Raw genomic sequence first — 17,249 nt, 5'->3', positions numbered from 1 at the left:
TCAGACTGGAGTTACTAGACTGTTGTGAGTCACCATGTAGATGCTGGGAACCCTCTTTGAAGCCAGCCTGATCTATTGAGTGAGTTTCAGGACAGCTGGGCTACACACAGGGAAACCCTGTCTCAAAACCAAAAAGAAGAGTCAAGCCTTCTTATAGTGGCAGTGGACACCAAGGGAAGGGAGACAGACTAGGGTCAAGGAAGAGGAGGAGAAGGAAGGCTTAAGTGAAGGCAGTGATGTGGCCGAAGCTCAAACATCTTAGGGGAGGACAGTTGCTAAGGAGTAGGGCCATGTGCTTTAGGACAGGCGGCACAGCACCGTGAGGTCTGGTAAGACTCAGGTGTGTGAGATCCCGGTGTGTGAGATCCCGGTGTGTGAGATCCCGGTGTGTGAGATCCCGATGTGTGAGATCCCGGTGTGTGAGATCCCGGTGTGTGAGATCCCGGTGTGTGAGATCCCGGTGTGTGAGATCCCGGTGTGTGAGATCCCGGTGTATAAGAACCTGATCTATGAGATCCCAGTGTTTAAGATCCCAGTGTGTAAGACCCTAGTGTGTAAGATCCTGGTGTGTAAGCCGGCAGCCATAAGAAGGCATTTCTAGGCCAGGCGAAGCTAGAAGTACTCAATTTCTTTCTGAGATAAGAACAAGGCAAGCTAACTTCTTTTCTATAGCTATTTTCTTCCTGGGTGACTCATCTTGGGTAGCTTCCCCTAGGCTTTAAGAAATGATTCATGTACCCTTTCTACGAAAGTGACAGGAGTTGCCGGACCCCAGCCACCTGCTGTCAGTGAGCCACGTTGTTAAACTTAGTGGGACAGGTACTCATGTGCTTATTACCCGCCCACGGGACTAGGGCCGGCCAGGGTGTGTGCCCAGTGTGCGCCTTTGTGGAGCATGATTCAAACTTTCTTAGTCACCTCACATCCTGTGACATACCCACCAAATGCCAGGCCCATGCCTGGTGCGGAGCATACACAATGACTCAGCTGCTGCATGCCCAGGAACACCATGTCGCTGGCTCCATGTATTTTAGCCTGCTTAGTCATCTTCATGCCGTTTGGGGATTTGATTTTGGCCTTTGGTTTGTTTTTTGAGAGAGGGGCTCATGTAGTTCAGGCCGGCCTGAAACTCGCTGTGCTGCCAAGGGTAACCTTGAACTTGTGACCCTTGTACCTCCCCCTCCCAAGTGTTAGGATTAGTCTTGTACCAGCTCACCCAGGTTTGTGGTACTGCTGATGGAGCCCGGGGCTTCCTGCGTACTTGACAAGCACTCTACCAATGGAGCTACATCCCCGGCCCAGGAATAGCTTTTGAAATAGTAGCTTTCAACAAGTCCTTGTCTTTCTGTAGGGGAGGAGGCTTGAAGAAGAGACAGCAACTTTTTGCCCGTTTTCTTCCCAATATTGTCCTGTCGTTTTGTGGGACTTGTCTCTCTAAAACCAACCAAGTGGCTCATATTTCATCTTGTCTTTGAGAGCTACAGTGAGATTAGCTGTCTAATCTTGTTATTGGTGCTAATCCCAGAAGGATCAAATACATAGAACCTCACTAAACCCCCACTGTGGACATAAAGATTACTGTAGTGCTTAGCGAGGAAAGCTAGGGTAGGCCTAGGAGCATCGGGAGTTCCTAGTGCCATGAGGTGGGCAGTGCTGGCACTAGGCAGACACATTGTGCCTACCCTCCCCTTGCCTAGGACAGGTGGCTGCTCTTCATAGACAACAGCCTATGTAGCGCTGGGCAGAGCTGACCCTTTACCCAGATCAGGTATGTTTCGATTTAATGAGATGAAGGTTCCCGAGGAACCTACACCTTTACCTGTAATTGCTCCTCGGTTGTGTAGCAAATCCAAGTTTTGTGACTGCTCCAGGTCTCAAATAATTAGGTCCCGATCGAAGCAGTGCAAAGAGGGGTCAGGTAGGAAGACAGTAAGTCTTTAATAATTGAACAGTACTCCCCTGCAGTACGGTTGCCTCTGTAGGTTTGTGATACAGGGCGGAAGACTTGGGCTTGGAGTTCAGACGCAAGTACCAAAGGCCAGCATCTCCACTCAGGACACTATCCCCGCTCAGGACAGCATCCCCGCTCAGGCCAGCATCCGTGCTGAGGACAGCATCCCTGCTCAGGACAGCATCCATGCTGAGGACAGCATCCCTGCTCAGGACAGCATCCTCCCCTCCTGCTCAGGACAGCTTCCCTGCTCAGGACAGCATCCCTGCTCACTCACCTTGTGGGGGAAGACAAGAGGCCTCAGTCGACAGTTCTGTTTCTTCATCTGTGTGGTGCAAACAGAAAGCCTGCAACAGAGTGTGCCTCCCCCCGCCGTCTCTTGGCTTAGGCCATGCCGACTAAGCGTCCATCCTTTAGGCATCTGGCTCCAAGATGCAGCAGGAAGCAAGATCAAGGACATCTTTATGGAGTTTATAATCTAATAGCAGCTCTCTCGATGTTAGAACACAGCAGAAAGATATGAGTGATGAGCCAAGGCTGATATTAGGCAGAAATCCAAGGAAGTGGTAGAGAAGTAAGGATTTTTACATTTAACAGTGTAAAAAATAATCCCCTTAGAACTATTCCTTATGCAAATAATGTCCCCAGCTTAGACTGCTGTCCGCATTTACTGATGTGTCCTGTCTCCTTAGCGTAGTTGAAACTGGCCTTGGGGAATCTTTATTTGGCTGGAGATTTAAACTAGCTAGGTTGCAAGAGACCCACAGTTCTTTCATTGGTATCTGCCACAGTTTCTCACGAATACTCGATTAGATTTGTACACACATACATCTCCCTTTTAAACCTAAGCACACATGTGGAATGGCACCCTCTCCTGCTCCCTCCCTTGTTTCGGTCCCTCTGGAGGATGGATTGTCATTCACCCAGCAGGTCAGATCCTCCTTCATCCTGGTCTTTCACAGCGGGACAGTGCTCCGTACCCCACCAGTGCTCCTGTGTACCCCACCCACTGCTCTGTTACTGATGGGAGTGGGGCTTCTTCCCAGGTCTTCACTGCTGCGAACAGCAGTTGCCAAGAACATCCATGTACATACATCTTTGCACACGTATACAATCGTGTATCTGCAGCATAAAGTTTCCAGAAATGGAATTGCTAGACTAAAATGCCATGTTTTTTATTTTGTTCTTACTTGAGATGGGGTCTAACTATGTAACCCAGGCTGGGCCTGAACTCAATAGTCCTTCTGCCCGTAATGTCAGTGATTCAAAGAGTTAGACCTTTTCTGGTTTTCAAGATATGGTCTCGTGTAGCCCAGGCTGGCCTGGTGCACGCTGTGTGGCCAAGGACAACTTTAAACTCCAGACCCCCTGCCGCCTGCCATATCCACCTCCCAAGTGCTAGGATTTCAGGTGTATGCCACTGTACACCTTCCTTCATCCACCTTCCCTGTCAACTAGGGTGGTCCAGGCTAACCTGGAAATCTACTTCAAGCAACCTTGCCTCAACATACACACACCCACGTGTGTACCTAGGGTGCTGGGTTACAAAGGTGTGCCATCAGGCCTGCTTTGTTTTATTTTTTTCTCTTTTGAGACAAGGCCTTGCTAAGTTGCCCTAGCTAGACTACAAACGTGCCTCAGCCTCCTAGATGCCAAGATGACAGGAGTGAGCCATAATGCCCAGACAAAATCCTTTCTCATTACAGAAATGGTTATTGGGCCTAGTGGTACACATAGACCACCTAGGGGACCCTCCAAAGAGCACCCATGCCCTTTAAGTTCCACCCCCAAATATTCTGAAGACAGGCTAGGATACATGAGACCCCCCCACCCAGGAAAAAGATAAAGACAGTAGATATACCTAGTTTGGGTTCTGTTACTGTTATTAAATTCTATGACCAAAAGCAACTTGGGGAAGGAAAGGGTTTATTTCATCTTCTGACTGCCAGGTCACAGTCCATCATTGGGGGAAAATCAAGGCAGGAACTCAAACAGGAACCTCGATGCAGGAACTGAAGCAGAGACCATGAAGGGCTGCTGCTTATTGCTTGCTTTTCCTGGCTAGCTCAGCTTCCTTTTTGTACAACCCAAGGTCAGCTACCCAGCACCCCCCATAGTGGGTTGGGCTAGCTCCCATCAATCATTAATCCTCCCCCCACAAATGCCCATCAGACTTGCCTGCAGCCCAGTCTGGTGGAGGCACCATCTCAGTTACAGTTCCCGCTTCCCAAATGCCTCTGGTTTGTATCAAACAGCACAGACAGAAGGCAGTTATCATAGTCTCTAAAAGTGTTGTTCCCCGTAGCTTACCAGTTCTGGAAGCTACTGTTGGGCCATTAGGGCTCTCCAACCACTGTGCCACTGGCAGGGCAGCAGTTCCCATTACCATTGCAGATCCACTCTTCCAGGCTGGTGTGTGTGGTGTGTGCTTCTGCGAGCCACCAATAGTTTCTCAGCTAGATTTAAGCTTAAGCTGACTCCCTGGAGTCCAGCCTTAGCCCCTCAGCAGGACTTGGTAAATCCTTTGCCCTCCAGCCTCTGTCTCTTAGCAAAGTTACAGAGGCCTGGCTTGACTCCAACAATTTCCCAGAGGACACCAGCTGAGATCATTCCTCCTGGGCAGACCAGGCCCAAACGTCCTCTCCATTCACATGGCCCCTCTGAGTGTTTCTGAATGAGTAGGCCTCCCTTGGCATGCTGTCCCTGTCACCAAGAACATTTGGCTGAACCCTACAGAGCATCCCAGGTGTCCCTCTGGACTGGAGTTCATCTTCTTCCCCTCCCCGGAGTTAGCAAGAAGATCCTGTAAATAATGTCCTTTGGGTTCTTAACACCATGAATCATTGTACACATGGGTATGCCTCCCCAATTTGTAGCTAAGAAGTCAATCAATCCCCCACGGGGTTTAACTCTAGCTTGTGTATATATCTATGCATGAACATGGGTGCTTATACTCACCCTAAAGATCTATTTGGCTGCCCATGAGCACCTAAACTGGTAAATCACAGTCCACCTTTAAAGGAGCATCGTAAATCTATGGATATGTGTGCATCTGCTCGCAAACTCTACTAATGTCATATGTTTCTTAACATATATGCATGTATGTATGCCTCATTCTTTCAGCGTGGCGGCTTCCAGTTAGTAAAGTCTCTAGCTTGCATGTTCTTCAATATTTGTCGCATTTGAAATGACTGGGTGACCTCACCTTTTGCCCTCAGGCTGCACGTGGGAATTTGGAGCCATGGTGAACTACATCAAGAAGACATATCCCCAGACCCAGCTGGTCGTCGTGGGCTTCAGCCTGGGCGGTAACATCGTGTGCAAATACCTGGGGGAGACACAGGCAAACCAGGAGAAGGTCCTGTGCTGTGTCAGCGTGTGCCAGGGGTACAGCGCGCTGAGGTGAGTCGTCTGCCCCCCACAAACACACTCGCACGCACACATCTTCCATTGGGTCCTCCAGTTGACGGTACTCGTTTGTTGAGCTAACCCGAGATACTAGCACAGGTTCCAGGGAGCCCCTTGCAGACTGAGCAGAGCTTTTCAACTCTCAGACTCAGCTGGATCTGCTTCCGTGTCGTACACCAGAGTTACCCCAGCAGGCCTGTTAGGTTTGAGGTGCATCACGGTATTTTAGGATCAAATTTGTAATTGGATCACCAAAGCCGCTGTAATAGCTGCTGCTTCCCTAGGGAGTCTCAGATTATGTCTGAACTTCAGTACTATGGCAGAACTACGTGTTAACAAGAGAACACAGGAAACAACAGTATCTGACCCCTGGGTCTTGTGACCCCAGATTCCCCCCGTCCAGCAGGATGGGTGTGTGTCAGATGGTGTCTGAAGGGACATTTGGAAGTCTTTTAAGCAGTGCCCTCGCCTGAAGGATTTACCTCTCAGCATCCTGGGAAGCTGGCCTAGGGAGCAAATGTGTACCTCAGCCCTTAGGTCTCCTGCCAGCAAACTCTCCAGGATGAGTTCATGTGTGTGAAGGACTCAGAACAGTGCTGGCTACAGAACGTAATCAGCAGCAGCATCGCTACCGGTCACTGGGAAATGAAGAGGGTGGCTTAGATCAGGGGTCACAAAGGCTAGTCCGATGACTGCTGGTCAGGTTCAGTATCCTGACATCTTTTGTGTTAGAAAGCATTAGATTCCCTTCCCAACCCCGGTGCTGGGAACTTGCCGTGGATGCTAACTTAGTCTTCAGAGAGCACTGGGTCTTATAAATAGGAAGCTTGTGCCAAATTTGCCCTTTTCTTCCCCTCTTCCCTCCCTTCTCCTCCCTCCTGGCCTCTCAATCTCACAATAAACAAGTTTCCTTGCGATTTGCAGCAATAGCGCCATCTGCTGTTGGCAGATGAGCAGTACAGTTAGCAAGGTAAGGTGTTCAAATGAGGCAGTTGAGTGAGTAAAGGAGGAGCCGCCCTTCCCTGAGACCTCCAAGAGCTCAGACACACGAGTGCCTATTGTCACATGAGCCTCATGCAATAGGAGAGAAAGAGGTCGGTTGAGTCTCTAGACTGTGATTGACATTTGGCTGAGACCCTGCCGTCCTCTACATGGAATCTTGAGGCAGGACAGAGAAGCACCATTGTCCCCTGTGTGCTGGCTCTGTCTGGGAATCATAGCCATGGCAGGAGGGAGGGAATGGGTGTGTATTCATGCCACAGTACACATGTGGAGGTCAGAGAACAATTTTATTGTTTAAATAGTCTCTGTGTATAGCCATGACTGGCTTAAAACATGCTATGTAGACCAGGCAAGCTCTGCTTGCCTCTGCCTCCTCTGGGTGCTGGAATTAAAGGTGTGGGCCATGGTGCCTGGGCGGGGGACAGTTTTTTTGTTGTTGTTGTTGTTGGGTTTTTTTGTTTTTTTTTTTTTGGTTTTTTGAGACAGGGTTTCTCTGTAGTTTTGGTGCCCGTCCCGGAACTAGATCTTGTAGACCAGGCTGGCCTCCAACTCCCAGAGACCCACCTGCCTCTGCCTCCCGAGTGCTGGGATTAAAGGCGTGCGCCACCACCGCCCGACCGGGGGACAGTTTTTGAAGCTCAGTCCTGTCCTACCATGTGGGATCTGCAGACTGAACTCAGCTTGTCACATAGCAGGAAATGCCTTTGCCCACTGAGCCACCTCAGCAGCCCCTCCCCTGGGAGTTTTTCTACTCTCCTGAGTTAGATTCTCCTTGTCTGTGCACCACTCATCTTGAAAGGCTATCTGAGACTATAGCATCCTCTCTTGCCCCCCTTCAGAGTTTCCTGTGTGCTCTCATGACCCCACCGCTCCTCATCCCTCTGTGAGTGATACTTACAGTCCATCTTGGTACCCTGTGTTGCCACAGTTTCCTGTGGCGCCCTCCACCCCTCTGTTCATTGGATCTCCTAAATACCAGGCAGACACTGCCGCCCTTCAGTGGCATGTGGCTCATTGGCCCGGCATCCATGTCCTCACCCTCCTTGGGCTCTGGATCCCTGTGAACTCAGGGACTTTTCTGCAATGAGCACCCATGATATTGCACCTAAAACCCTCTGCACTGCCGGCACCTAATAACTGTCTGGCCAGGACGACCCTCCCCTCCTTACCTCTGCAGCCCCTCTTCTCTTAGGTAGTTCCTAATGAAAGCAAGGGTGCTCCTCAGTCAGGATCTAAGCAGAGGGAGAAATGAATGAGATCAAGAGAAAACAAGGCCTCTGAGGGACCAGGACAGGACTCTCAGAGCAAGCAGCCGCAGGGGTTGAAGGTCAAGACAGGAGGAAGCAAGCGGAGGCGCGGAGGACTGTGGCTCTATGGCTGAGAGAAAGGACATTAGGCACTTGTTCATGGTGTCCCGCCTGTGACGGTGTGGCTTGCTTGTGATGATGTGGCTTGCGTTTCTACCTGCGAGGTTCAGGGAGGTCCCGTACATGCCAGGGGCTTCTCGGAAAGCATGTTCTTCTCCACGTGAAGCTTCAGCCTTTGTTTGGTGAGCACATCACACGCACCTTTATGCTCCCCAGTTATTTATTTAAGCAGTAGCAGCAGATTCTTGGCAGACCAGGAGGTGTCAGGCCTGCTACCAGCATCCAGCTGTGCCATTATGGCCCTGGAGGCTTCCCGCAGGGTCATCTTCAGAGGGCTTTGTGGCCTCTCCCCAACTGTCTGGATGCAGCCCATCAAAGCTGGTACCCAACGCAGGCACGAGCCAGCATGCGCTGCCCTCACAGCCCCGCGCCGCAGTTATGGCGCCTCTCATCTGCTGTGGTTCTTCCAGGGCCCAGGAGACCTTCATGCAGTGGGACCAGTGCCGCCGGTTCTACAACTTCCTCATGGCCGACAACATGAAGAAGATCATCCTGTCCCACAGGTATGCCTCCTTCTCTTCTGTCTCGGAAGATGCCTGGGGTAACTCCTGCTAAGACTCGACAAGGAGGCTTCTGTACCCAGTGAGAGCAGCCGTGATGGGACCTGTCACTCTAAGTGCCTTCCTCCTCAGGAGGCTGCTGGGAAGGGCTTCAGACCTGGGTCTTGGCCAGTCCTCAGCTTCAGCCGCATAGCAGGAGGCTCAGAGCAGCACGTCAGTGCCTGCTTTGGCTCAGGCCCTTCGAGCCATGCGGAGGGAGCAGGAGTTGGCCAGGGGGTGTCAGCGATGGCTTTGTTCTGGTTATTCCCGTTGTTAGTCTCTCTGGCTTCTCCATGGCACTTCCCTTTCCTCTAACTAGACTGGAGCCTGTGGAGACCCCTGCTCCCTTGGCCTCTCCACACCTCTGTCCTTGCCAGCATCTGCCCACGGGGCCCACACTGTCCCTTGAGGCCCATCTCGGTCACCCTTCTCACATCAAGCTGGTTGTCTGAGGCTTCCTCTGGGTTCTTAACTTGTGGGTCTCGACCCCCTTGGGGTCGACCCTTTTACAGGGGTCGCCTAAGACTATCAGGAAAACGGATATTTTTACATTACAGTTCATAACAGTAGCAAAATTACAGTTATGAAGTAGCAAAAAAAATAATTTTGTGGTGGGGGGGGTCACTACAGCCTGAGGAACTGTATTAAAGGGTCACAACACTGCCCTAGAGCCTGGCACCCAGGGAACGCTCAAGAAATACACTTTGGCAGGGACTCTTGGCAATGCCCTGAGGAAAAAAGCGCATTCTAAGTGATCTGTCTCTTGGTCCTTTTGGTTGGTTGGTTGTTTTGGAGGGGTGTTTTGGGGGTGAGGGGAGGTTGGAATTGCTTGTTTTAGTTGTGGTCTCACTGTGTTGCCTAAGTCGACCCTAAACTCTTGAACTCAAGCAATCTTCCTGCTGCAGCCTCCTGCATATGGGGCCCCCAGGCATGCGCCCCAGTCCTCACCTCTTAATTTCCTCCCTCCACCCTAGTGATTAAAACAGCATTGTCTAGGGGTCTGGAGAGATGGCTCAGAAGTTAAGAGCATTGCCTGCTCTTCCAAAGGTCCTGAGTTCAATTCCCAGCAACCACATGGTGGCTCACAACCATCTGTAATGAGGTCTGGTGCCCTCTTCTGGCCTGCAGGCATACACACAGACAGAATATTGCATACATAATAAATATTTAAAAAAACACAGCATTGTCTAGCCCAGCTTAGCCATACACCCTAGGCCACGCTGAGCTTCCAGTGGGTGGACTCATATGGTACCTGAGCAAGCGGGGGTGCTCACAGACCCTCAAACTACAAAGCTACAAGGCATGTCCTCAGGTCCTTGTGTCAGGTTGGTTGAGCAGAGATTTCTTCCCCCTGTGCTGAGGCAAAGTCAACAATCCTACTCAACTATGTGATTTGAACAGTGGTCACATGCTGGCCACTGAGTTGGAGGCAGCCCAGCTGAAGTTCTGGTGGGTCTGAGGATTTACTGAGGCTCTCTAGCCAGACGGGTGAAGTTAGAGTGTTTAAGACCTTAAGTCTGCACCTCTAGAATGACAGTGATTCCTCCGAGGGAAGATGTGTTTTGCAGAAAGTGCAAGTGTTGCTAAAAAGTCCTGAAGGTTCATTATGCAATTGCTAGCAAATTGGGAAGGCATGTTGGTGTGTTTACCATAGAAAGCCAACTGACTGAAATCCGAGGGAAATTTTAGGCTATGAATCCAATCCTTTGCCGCCTTATTTGGGAAAAACTAAGTCCTAAGAAAGGATGCTGATCTCCTTTTGGAGGTTATAAATGGATACAGAGCCCTGCATTTCTGGCATGACTGTTTCCTACTGTCGCGCCAACCCTCAAAGCAGACGCAGTCCTCCCTTAGCTGCGTGACTGAGAGCACCAGCTTGGAAGGGAAGTCCACCCTACCCGTCGTCATCCCCACCTTCATTGTCTTGTCCTAAATGGACGGACATTCCTCTTCATAGAAACGACCTCTGTATGGATCCCACTCCTGCATCTCCACAGATGCACAGGTCCAAACAACAGCGGATGGAGATCACGGTTAACCCTGGCTTTATCTGTGCCTAATGTGTGCAAGTTGACCTCCTGAGAGTTTGTTTGGAGGTCCTAGCAGGGGGTCATAGCTACTTGTGTATCCTTGACCGAATTCCATTTCTTCTTTAGGGAAGGTCATCCTCTTTGACCAAACATGCAGCTTCCATAGAGACACACGGGGAGCTGTGAGGGATAAGGGGGTCACCAGCCCAGCCAGCCTGATCACCCTCACGCCTGCAAGTTTTTCACTCATCTCCTAAATTGTATAGTCAAGTCTAGCAACTGTTTTCATTCCACCCCTAATGTCATTGAGAGGTGACTAAGCCTGCAGGAGATGGCAGGGTTACATGCACATCCTGAAGCCAGGTATGCTGGCACATGTTGTTGTCCAAGCTACTCAAAAAAGAAGAGACAGGAAGATTGCTTGAGCCTAGGAGTTTGAGAACAGCCTGGGGAACACAAAGAGACCCTGCCCTATCCCATTCCACCCTCTAATCCTGGAGTATCTAAAGATTTGGATCTCTGAGGAATATCCTCGTCTTGTTGTTTGTTTTGTTTTGTTTTGCTTTGCTTTGTTTTTCAAGACCGGGTTTCTCTGTGCGTAGCCCTGGCTGTCCTGGAACTCACTGTCTAGACCAGACTGGCCTCAGACTCACAGAGATCCGCATGTCTCTGCCTCCCGAGTGCTAGGATTAAAGGGGTACGCCGCCACCACCTGGCATCTGAGGAATATCCTAAAACTAATTGCCTGTGGATACCAAGGGACAGCTTTTCATCTGACACTGTGTAAAGCTGCTGATTGAGCCAGATGCCAAAGGGGTTACTGGTTAGCTTCCTTGTTAAGCAACACAAGCAGCTTGTAAGGGAGCAAGGGCCTGCCAACAGTTGGCAGCATCCACATCAGTATAAACCTGAATCTCCATGTTTGGCTCGCCGCCTATCACTCTTCCAAAAGGCTCTTCCTGGGCTTCCTCCCCTGTGCTAAAGGCTGTATAATATCTGGCCAACTTGAAACCCAGTCCTCAGTTTATCTTGGTACCCTGGAAGGAAAAGAGGGTTTTAATGTTTATTTTCCTATGCATGCTCACCTTGGATATTATATTCTAAAGGCTCAAAGAAACCAGGCATGATAGCACATTCTTGTAATCTATGAATGTGGGAGGTAAAAGCAGGAGACTCAGGAGTCCAAGGTCATTCTTGGTTACCTGAGGGATTTAAAATTAGCCTGGACTACAGGGGACCCTGTGTTTTAAAAAAAAAAAAAAAGTAAATAAATAAACAATACAAGTAAAAAAAAAAAAAGAACTGGGGCTGCAGCCTACAGTAGGTGTTTGCCTCACTTGCCTACGACTCTAGGTTCAACCCCAGTAACACAGGGAAACAAAAAACAAAAATAAATAAAAGGCTGGAGGGCTGTATGTCTAATTTACCGTAACTCTGGTCCCGTGGCGACTCACGCTCCTGGTCTGCCTGTAGCCGGGAAAGCCGGCTTCACCATGGTGGCTTCTCTTCGGCATCGCTTTGTTCACTTCTGTGTCTTGTTCTAGACAAGCTCTCTTTGGAGACCATGTTAAGAAACCCCAGAGCCTGGAGGACACGGACTTGAGCCGGCTCTACACAGCAACATCCCTGATGCAGATTGATGACAATGTGATGAGGTGGGTTCCCAAGGCCAGGCCAGAGGCCGCCTTGCCCAGAGTCAGCTCTGCCAGCGCCACTGCCTTGCTCCCTTTGCTTCAGCGGCTTCTTCTCATTTCAGTCAGAGTCTAATGCTTAGGAGAAGCGATCGTAGGAAAGTTCTCATCTCTTGGAAATGGGTAAAGACTATGACCATGTGGCACAGGCAGCTTGAACTGGTGGGTGAAGTGTCTCCACCTAGTGGTCCCCCTCGGCAACTGTTACGTCCTGCCTCAACACAGGACAAGATCAGCGCCCCCCAGGTCTGCCTTTGCAGTGGGCGAGGTAGTTTTTGTACATCGTCAGGATGTTTATCCAGACTTTGGTGGCTGAGGCTATCAAAAGCAGATGGCCAAAGGTAGACCAAGAGACCTGTAGGTTTCCAACAACACATGGAACCACTTTCTGGGCATGGGGAGGAAGCGAAGATGCTTCTGGGCGGAAGCTATGATCTCACCTTTGCTGGCACCAGCACCTTCTAATTGAAGTCAGAAACTTGACTTGTAGAGTTGGCCCCACACCTTTCCGTGTCTTTCACATTTCACAATCCTTTGATACCTTTAGACATAGCCTAGAGCAGACAGGTCCTCCTAGAGAGCGGGCGTTGGCCTGAGGCTGTGGAGCTCTATTTTTTTTCTCCCTATCCTTTCACACCAGGTAAATTCAAAGGGGCCAGTTACTGTTTTTTCAGAGCAAATAAAACCTAGGAAATTGCTAGTCTATTTAAAAGATGGAAATTGTCTTAGGGTTTTCATTGCTGCTAAGAGACACCACGACCATGGCAGCTCTTATAAGGAAAGCATTTCATTGGGGTGGCTCACTTACAGCTTCAGAGGTTCAGTCCATTATCATCATGGTGGGGAACATGGTAGTGTGCAGGCAGACATGGTGCTGGAGAAGTAGCTGAGAGTCCTACATCTTCTAGGCAACAGGAAGTCGACTGAGACACTGTGCAGTATCCTGAGCATAGGAAACCTCAAGACCCTCCCCCACAGTGGCACACTTCCTCCAACAAAGTCATACTTTCTCCAACAAAACCACACCTCCTAATAGTGCCACTCCCTATGAGATTATGGGGGCCAGTTTGCATTCAAACCACCACAGAAATAAATGATGCCTAGCTCTCTTAGGGTACCATATATAACTTGCTGTGGTCCCTAATAAGGATAGAAAAGTAATTTAATTTTAATGTAATATAAATTTCCCATCCATCGTCTTAATTTAAGCTCAAAAGGAAAAGCCCCTCAGTTCTTGCGAAGGCCTTCATCACCTGTAGTTTTGGGTGGCGGCAGTTCAGTAATCAAACCACTCTGGCAGCCTCCTCACAGAGTGGTCACCAGCAATGCTGGAGGAACAGAATGCTTTGGAGACCACAGAGGACAGAGTCATACATCCTGGATGTGATCTCTGCACACAGCCTCCTCCCACTAGGGGACCCTTCTGGGTCATTTCCAGACTGGGGTACCTAAGAAGGCTGGAGGTAGAAGAGATCCTCAGCTCTGGGGGAGGCAGGACGTCTCAGGGACTTGAAGTGAAATGAAAGGTCCACCTTCAGAGCCTAGAGACTCCACCCTGGGTAGGAAAGAAAGGGAGGTTCAGAGGTCTTCTGGCCCACGACAGAATCGGGGCATCAGAGCCCCAACTGCACTCTCCAGGCCTCTCAGCCCAGAGCTGAGCAGAGCTGCAAGCCTCTCCGGTGTTGTGAGACCTCAGGTGGCCAGTGACAGGTGCTGCTCCTGGAGTGGAGGAAACTGGTAGCTTCAGCCACTTTCCAGCGGCTCCAGGGTAACCCTGCTGAAAACAGAGTTCTAGCTCCTGCCTGTCTGTGACCCTGATTCTCGTCAAAGGTGATAGACCGTTTGATGCTGCCTCAAAGATGCAGTGGCCAATGATGAGTATTACAGTTGATACTAAGATTTCTCCAGGCAGGGCGCACAGAAGTCCTTCCGTAGTCTAACTCTCACAACACCATCAAGGAAGGTCTTGTCTTTGATCCACTCTATAGTGAGATAGCTAAGGCCCAGGAATCTTGAGCATTTGTCTGAGATTGCCCCAACCAGAAAGTGGCAGAGCCAGGATTTGAATCCAGATCTTAAGCCCGTGCTCTTGACTCCAAACTCTGCCACCTACGTTCGTTTTGGTGCAATAGCTAGAACCATAGAGAAGCCGCTGCCTGTGTGGATTCTGCCATTGCAGTGAGTTAGTGTGGAAAGCGGTCAGTCATCGGCTCAGTTCTATAACAGATGTCATTTTGCCTTTGTGTGTGTGTGCTCATGTTCCAGAAAGTTCCACGGCTATAACTCCCTGAAGGAATACTATGAGGAAGAAAGCTGCATGAGATACCTGCACAGGGTGAGTGGCGGCCCCGCCTCAGAATCAGTGTCTCCGCAGCCAGCTTTGCCCGCGGGACAGCAAATACCCTTCCTAAGTTCCCGGGGGAAGCGGAGCCGGAATCTGAACACTGTCATGCCACACTAGTTTGTCACTCAGACCTTCTATTGAGCCGGTCACCCTTGCTGTGACTGCCATAGTCTCAAGTCCCAGAGCTGTGCTCAGACCAGGCTTCTCTCAAGTCTGTGAAATTGCCTGAGGCAGCCAGGTTATCCTCAGACATCCTTTGACCATATAGTAATAAAAACACCCGTGTTCTGCCGTGGGCTCTTGTGGGAGATCCGACTGACTTTCTTGCAGCCCTTGGCCTTGTCTTGTGGCCATTTGTATCTTACTAACATGCTGTCTAGTACTGAACTTTCAGATATCTGGTAAACACAGAATAAATTGGGGGGAGTTCTGTATCAAAATGACAAGAAACATGCACTAGGCATAGTAACATGTACCTATAATAACCAGTACTCAAGAAGTTGAGGCAGGAGGATTGCTGTGAGTTTGATGCCAACTTGGTATACATATACCCAGCCAGTGGGAGCTGCATTGAAAGACCACAACTCCAAAGCAAAAAGAAGGCCAGCAAGATAGCTCAGCAGGTGAAGGTGCTTGCCACCAAGGCTGGTGCTCTGAGTTCAAAACCCAGGGTCCACACCGTGGAAGGAAAGAAGTCACTCCCAAGTTGTCCTCTGACCTCGCATGCATGAGCGCACACGTGCACATAGATGCACAAATTGATATCATAAAAAAATTAAAGGTAGACTGATTTTGATCTGTTCTTTTAGCACCTACAGCAAAGCTTGTGTTTACTAAGTTGATGGCCAACACAATTCCCGTATTTCCTGAACCAGCACTGAGCCAGACTCCCCCCTCCTGCCGTGCACCGTTGCTCTTATGCCAGCACACAGCCCCCCGTGTATCGGTGCCCGCAGGGGTGGCTATGAGTTGTAGTTCTGTGACTGTCTCAGCTATGGCCAGAGTGTCAGGAGAGCACAGCCATTCAGTATGTCAGGGTGGCAGTTCAGGATAGTCTGAGTGCCCCCATCAGCATCCTCTCTACTCTAAGCCAAAAGGAGGCTCTTATTATCTGTCTTACTAATATGCATATTGAGCACAGTGCTGCCAAGAGCTGCCACCCACCAACCCGCTCCTGTTGGTTTGTGCGGTTTTGTAGAAATAGGTATTGAACCCAGGGTCTTACATCTGCCATTTAAGTGCTCTGCCACTGAGAAACATCTCTGAAGCTTGGGTTTTTGAAATAGAGTATTGAGATAAATATCAAAATAGATACAGATATATATCTCCCAGGCTGACCTTGAACTCAGAATTCTTTTGCCTCTGCCATCCAAGTTCTGGGATTATGAGGGTACACACCTGGCTCTCACTCCTGTTTGCATCTTTCAGATTCTTCTAAAAGGTCTCCTTTCCCTCTAGTGGGGTGCATGTCACTTTATTTTTTTATGGAAAGATAGATAGATAGATAGATAGATAGATAGATAGATAGATAGATAGATGATAGAGATAGATAGACAGACGATAGAGATAGATAGACAGACAGACAGATGATAGAGATAGATAGACAGACAGACAGATGTCTCGATGCTGCCATTTTTCTGAGAACGGTGGCTAATATGAAACCCTAAAGATAATCAGAAACACTTGTGAGTAAGGACACATTAAGCCACGTCTCCCATGAGCACATAGATCTCCTAGGGCCCTGGCCGCTTTGCTCCTATATATACCTGCTGCCAGGTGGCGATCACAGCAGACTTGTCCCTCCTCTCGCTGCCAGTGACAGTGAGGCATCCTTAAGGCTCCAGCCCAACAAACTGAGCCCTGAACATTCCCCTTTGCTTCAAAGGCAGGTCTGGGAGGGAGTGGGCCGTGTAACGCCAGTGTACCTTCTTGCTGCAGATATACGTGCCTCTTATGCTGGTTAATGCCGCTGACGACCCCTTGGTGCACGAAAGCCTTCTGACCATTCCAAAGTCTCTCTCAGGTGAGTCTCTTCCCGCTGTTTTCCCAGCCACACAGCAGATTACCGCTGTCCATCTTGTCCCTTTCGCTGTTCTGGCAGCAGATAGAGACAAGCCTCAGAGGAGAGAGGCAGCCCATTGACTGGCAAAGGCCCCTGGGTAGAACCTTCTAGACTTCCATCCTGGTGCAGGAGACGGGACCATTCTTGATATCCGTCACCAAGAGTGTTCTGTAGGGATGTTGTCTCAGGGCTATTGTTCTGTTAAATAGGAGAGCCTGACTTAAAAGAGATTTAGAACTAAAATTTGCCCTAAAAGGCAACAGAAAACAAAGCCCATTCTGCTCCCTCCATGACAGCCCCTCCATCTGCCTGGAGGTTATAAGCAGCTGAAATGGCAGAGAACATTGCTTACAGAAACGCTGTGCAGGCTCAGTCTATCCCAGGGTCGGCGCTACAGGGGAGGCAGAGGGAGGAAACATGAGGAAAGGCTGGGGCTCCACTTACTTCGCAGTGCAGTTTCAGATCCCTGGGGTATCATCTCCACAGATCTCTGTGATTACGTTTCCTCTAGTAAATACAGTAGCCTAACGGAAGAGCTAACCCTGGGGCCCCCGCCACCGCCTCCCACTACAGCTGCAAGAGCAGATAAGGTAGCAAAAGAAGCCACCTCGCAGAGCTTCTTCCTGCTCAGGAAAAAGACTGCGTGTGTGGGGGGGGGGTGACAAAAACTATCTCCTGTCAACCCCCAGCCACCCTCAAGACCCCCAGCAGACCACACCACAGCCCACTCAGCCACACGCAACAGCACCTATCTCCTGGACCAAAACTAACATTCGTGGGATGGCGTTAGCTATC

At 49.8% G+C, this 17,249-nt stretch overlaps 1 protein-coding gene across 1 annotated transcript in view; it reads left to right on the top strand.

Moving 5' to 3' along the window:
• Abhd2 (abhydrolase domain containing 2, acylglycerol lipase) overlaps window positions 1-17,249 on the top strand; it is an 84,796-nt gene that overhangs the window by 61,272 nt on the left and 6,275 nt on the right. The window contains exons 6-10 of the mRNA XM_057756107.1: window positions 5,170-5,353; window positions 8,199-8,291; window positions 11,902-12,012; window positions 14,314-14,383; window positions 16,331-16,415. Coding sequence (XP_057612090.1) covers window positions 5,170-5,353; window positions 8,199-8,291; window positions 11,902-12,012; window positions 14,314-14,383; window positions 16,331-16,415 — 543 coding nt within the window. The remainder of the gene's footprint in view (window positions 1-5,169; window positions 5,354-8,198; window positions 8,292-11,901; window positions 12,013-14,313; window positions 14,384-16,330; window positions 16,416-17,249) is intronic.

This window comes from Chionomys nivalis, chromosome 23 (genome assembly GCF_950005125.1).
Source record: "Chionomys nivalis chromosome 23, mChiNiv1.1, whole genome shotgun sequence".
Classification (NCBI taxonomy): domain Eukaryota; kingdom Metazoa; phylum Chordata; class Mammalia; order Rodentia; family Cricetidae; genus Chionomys; species Chionomys nivalis.
The sequence above is the reverse complement of the archived record's forward strand: the minus strand, read 5'-3'. Positions and strand labels throughout refer to the sequence as shown.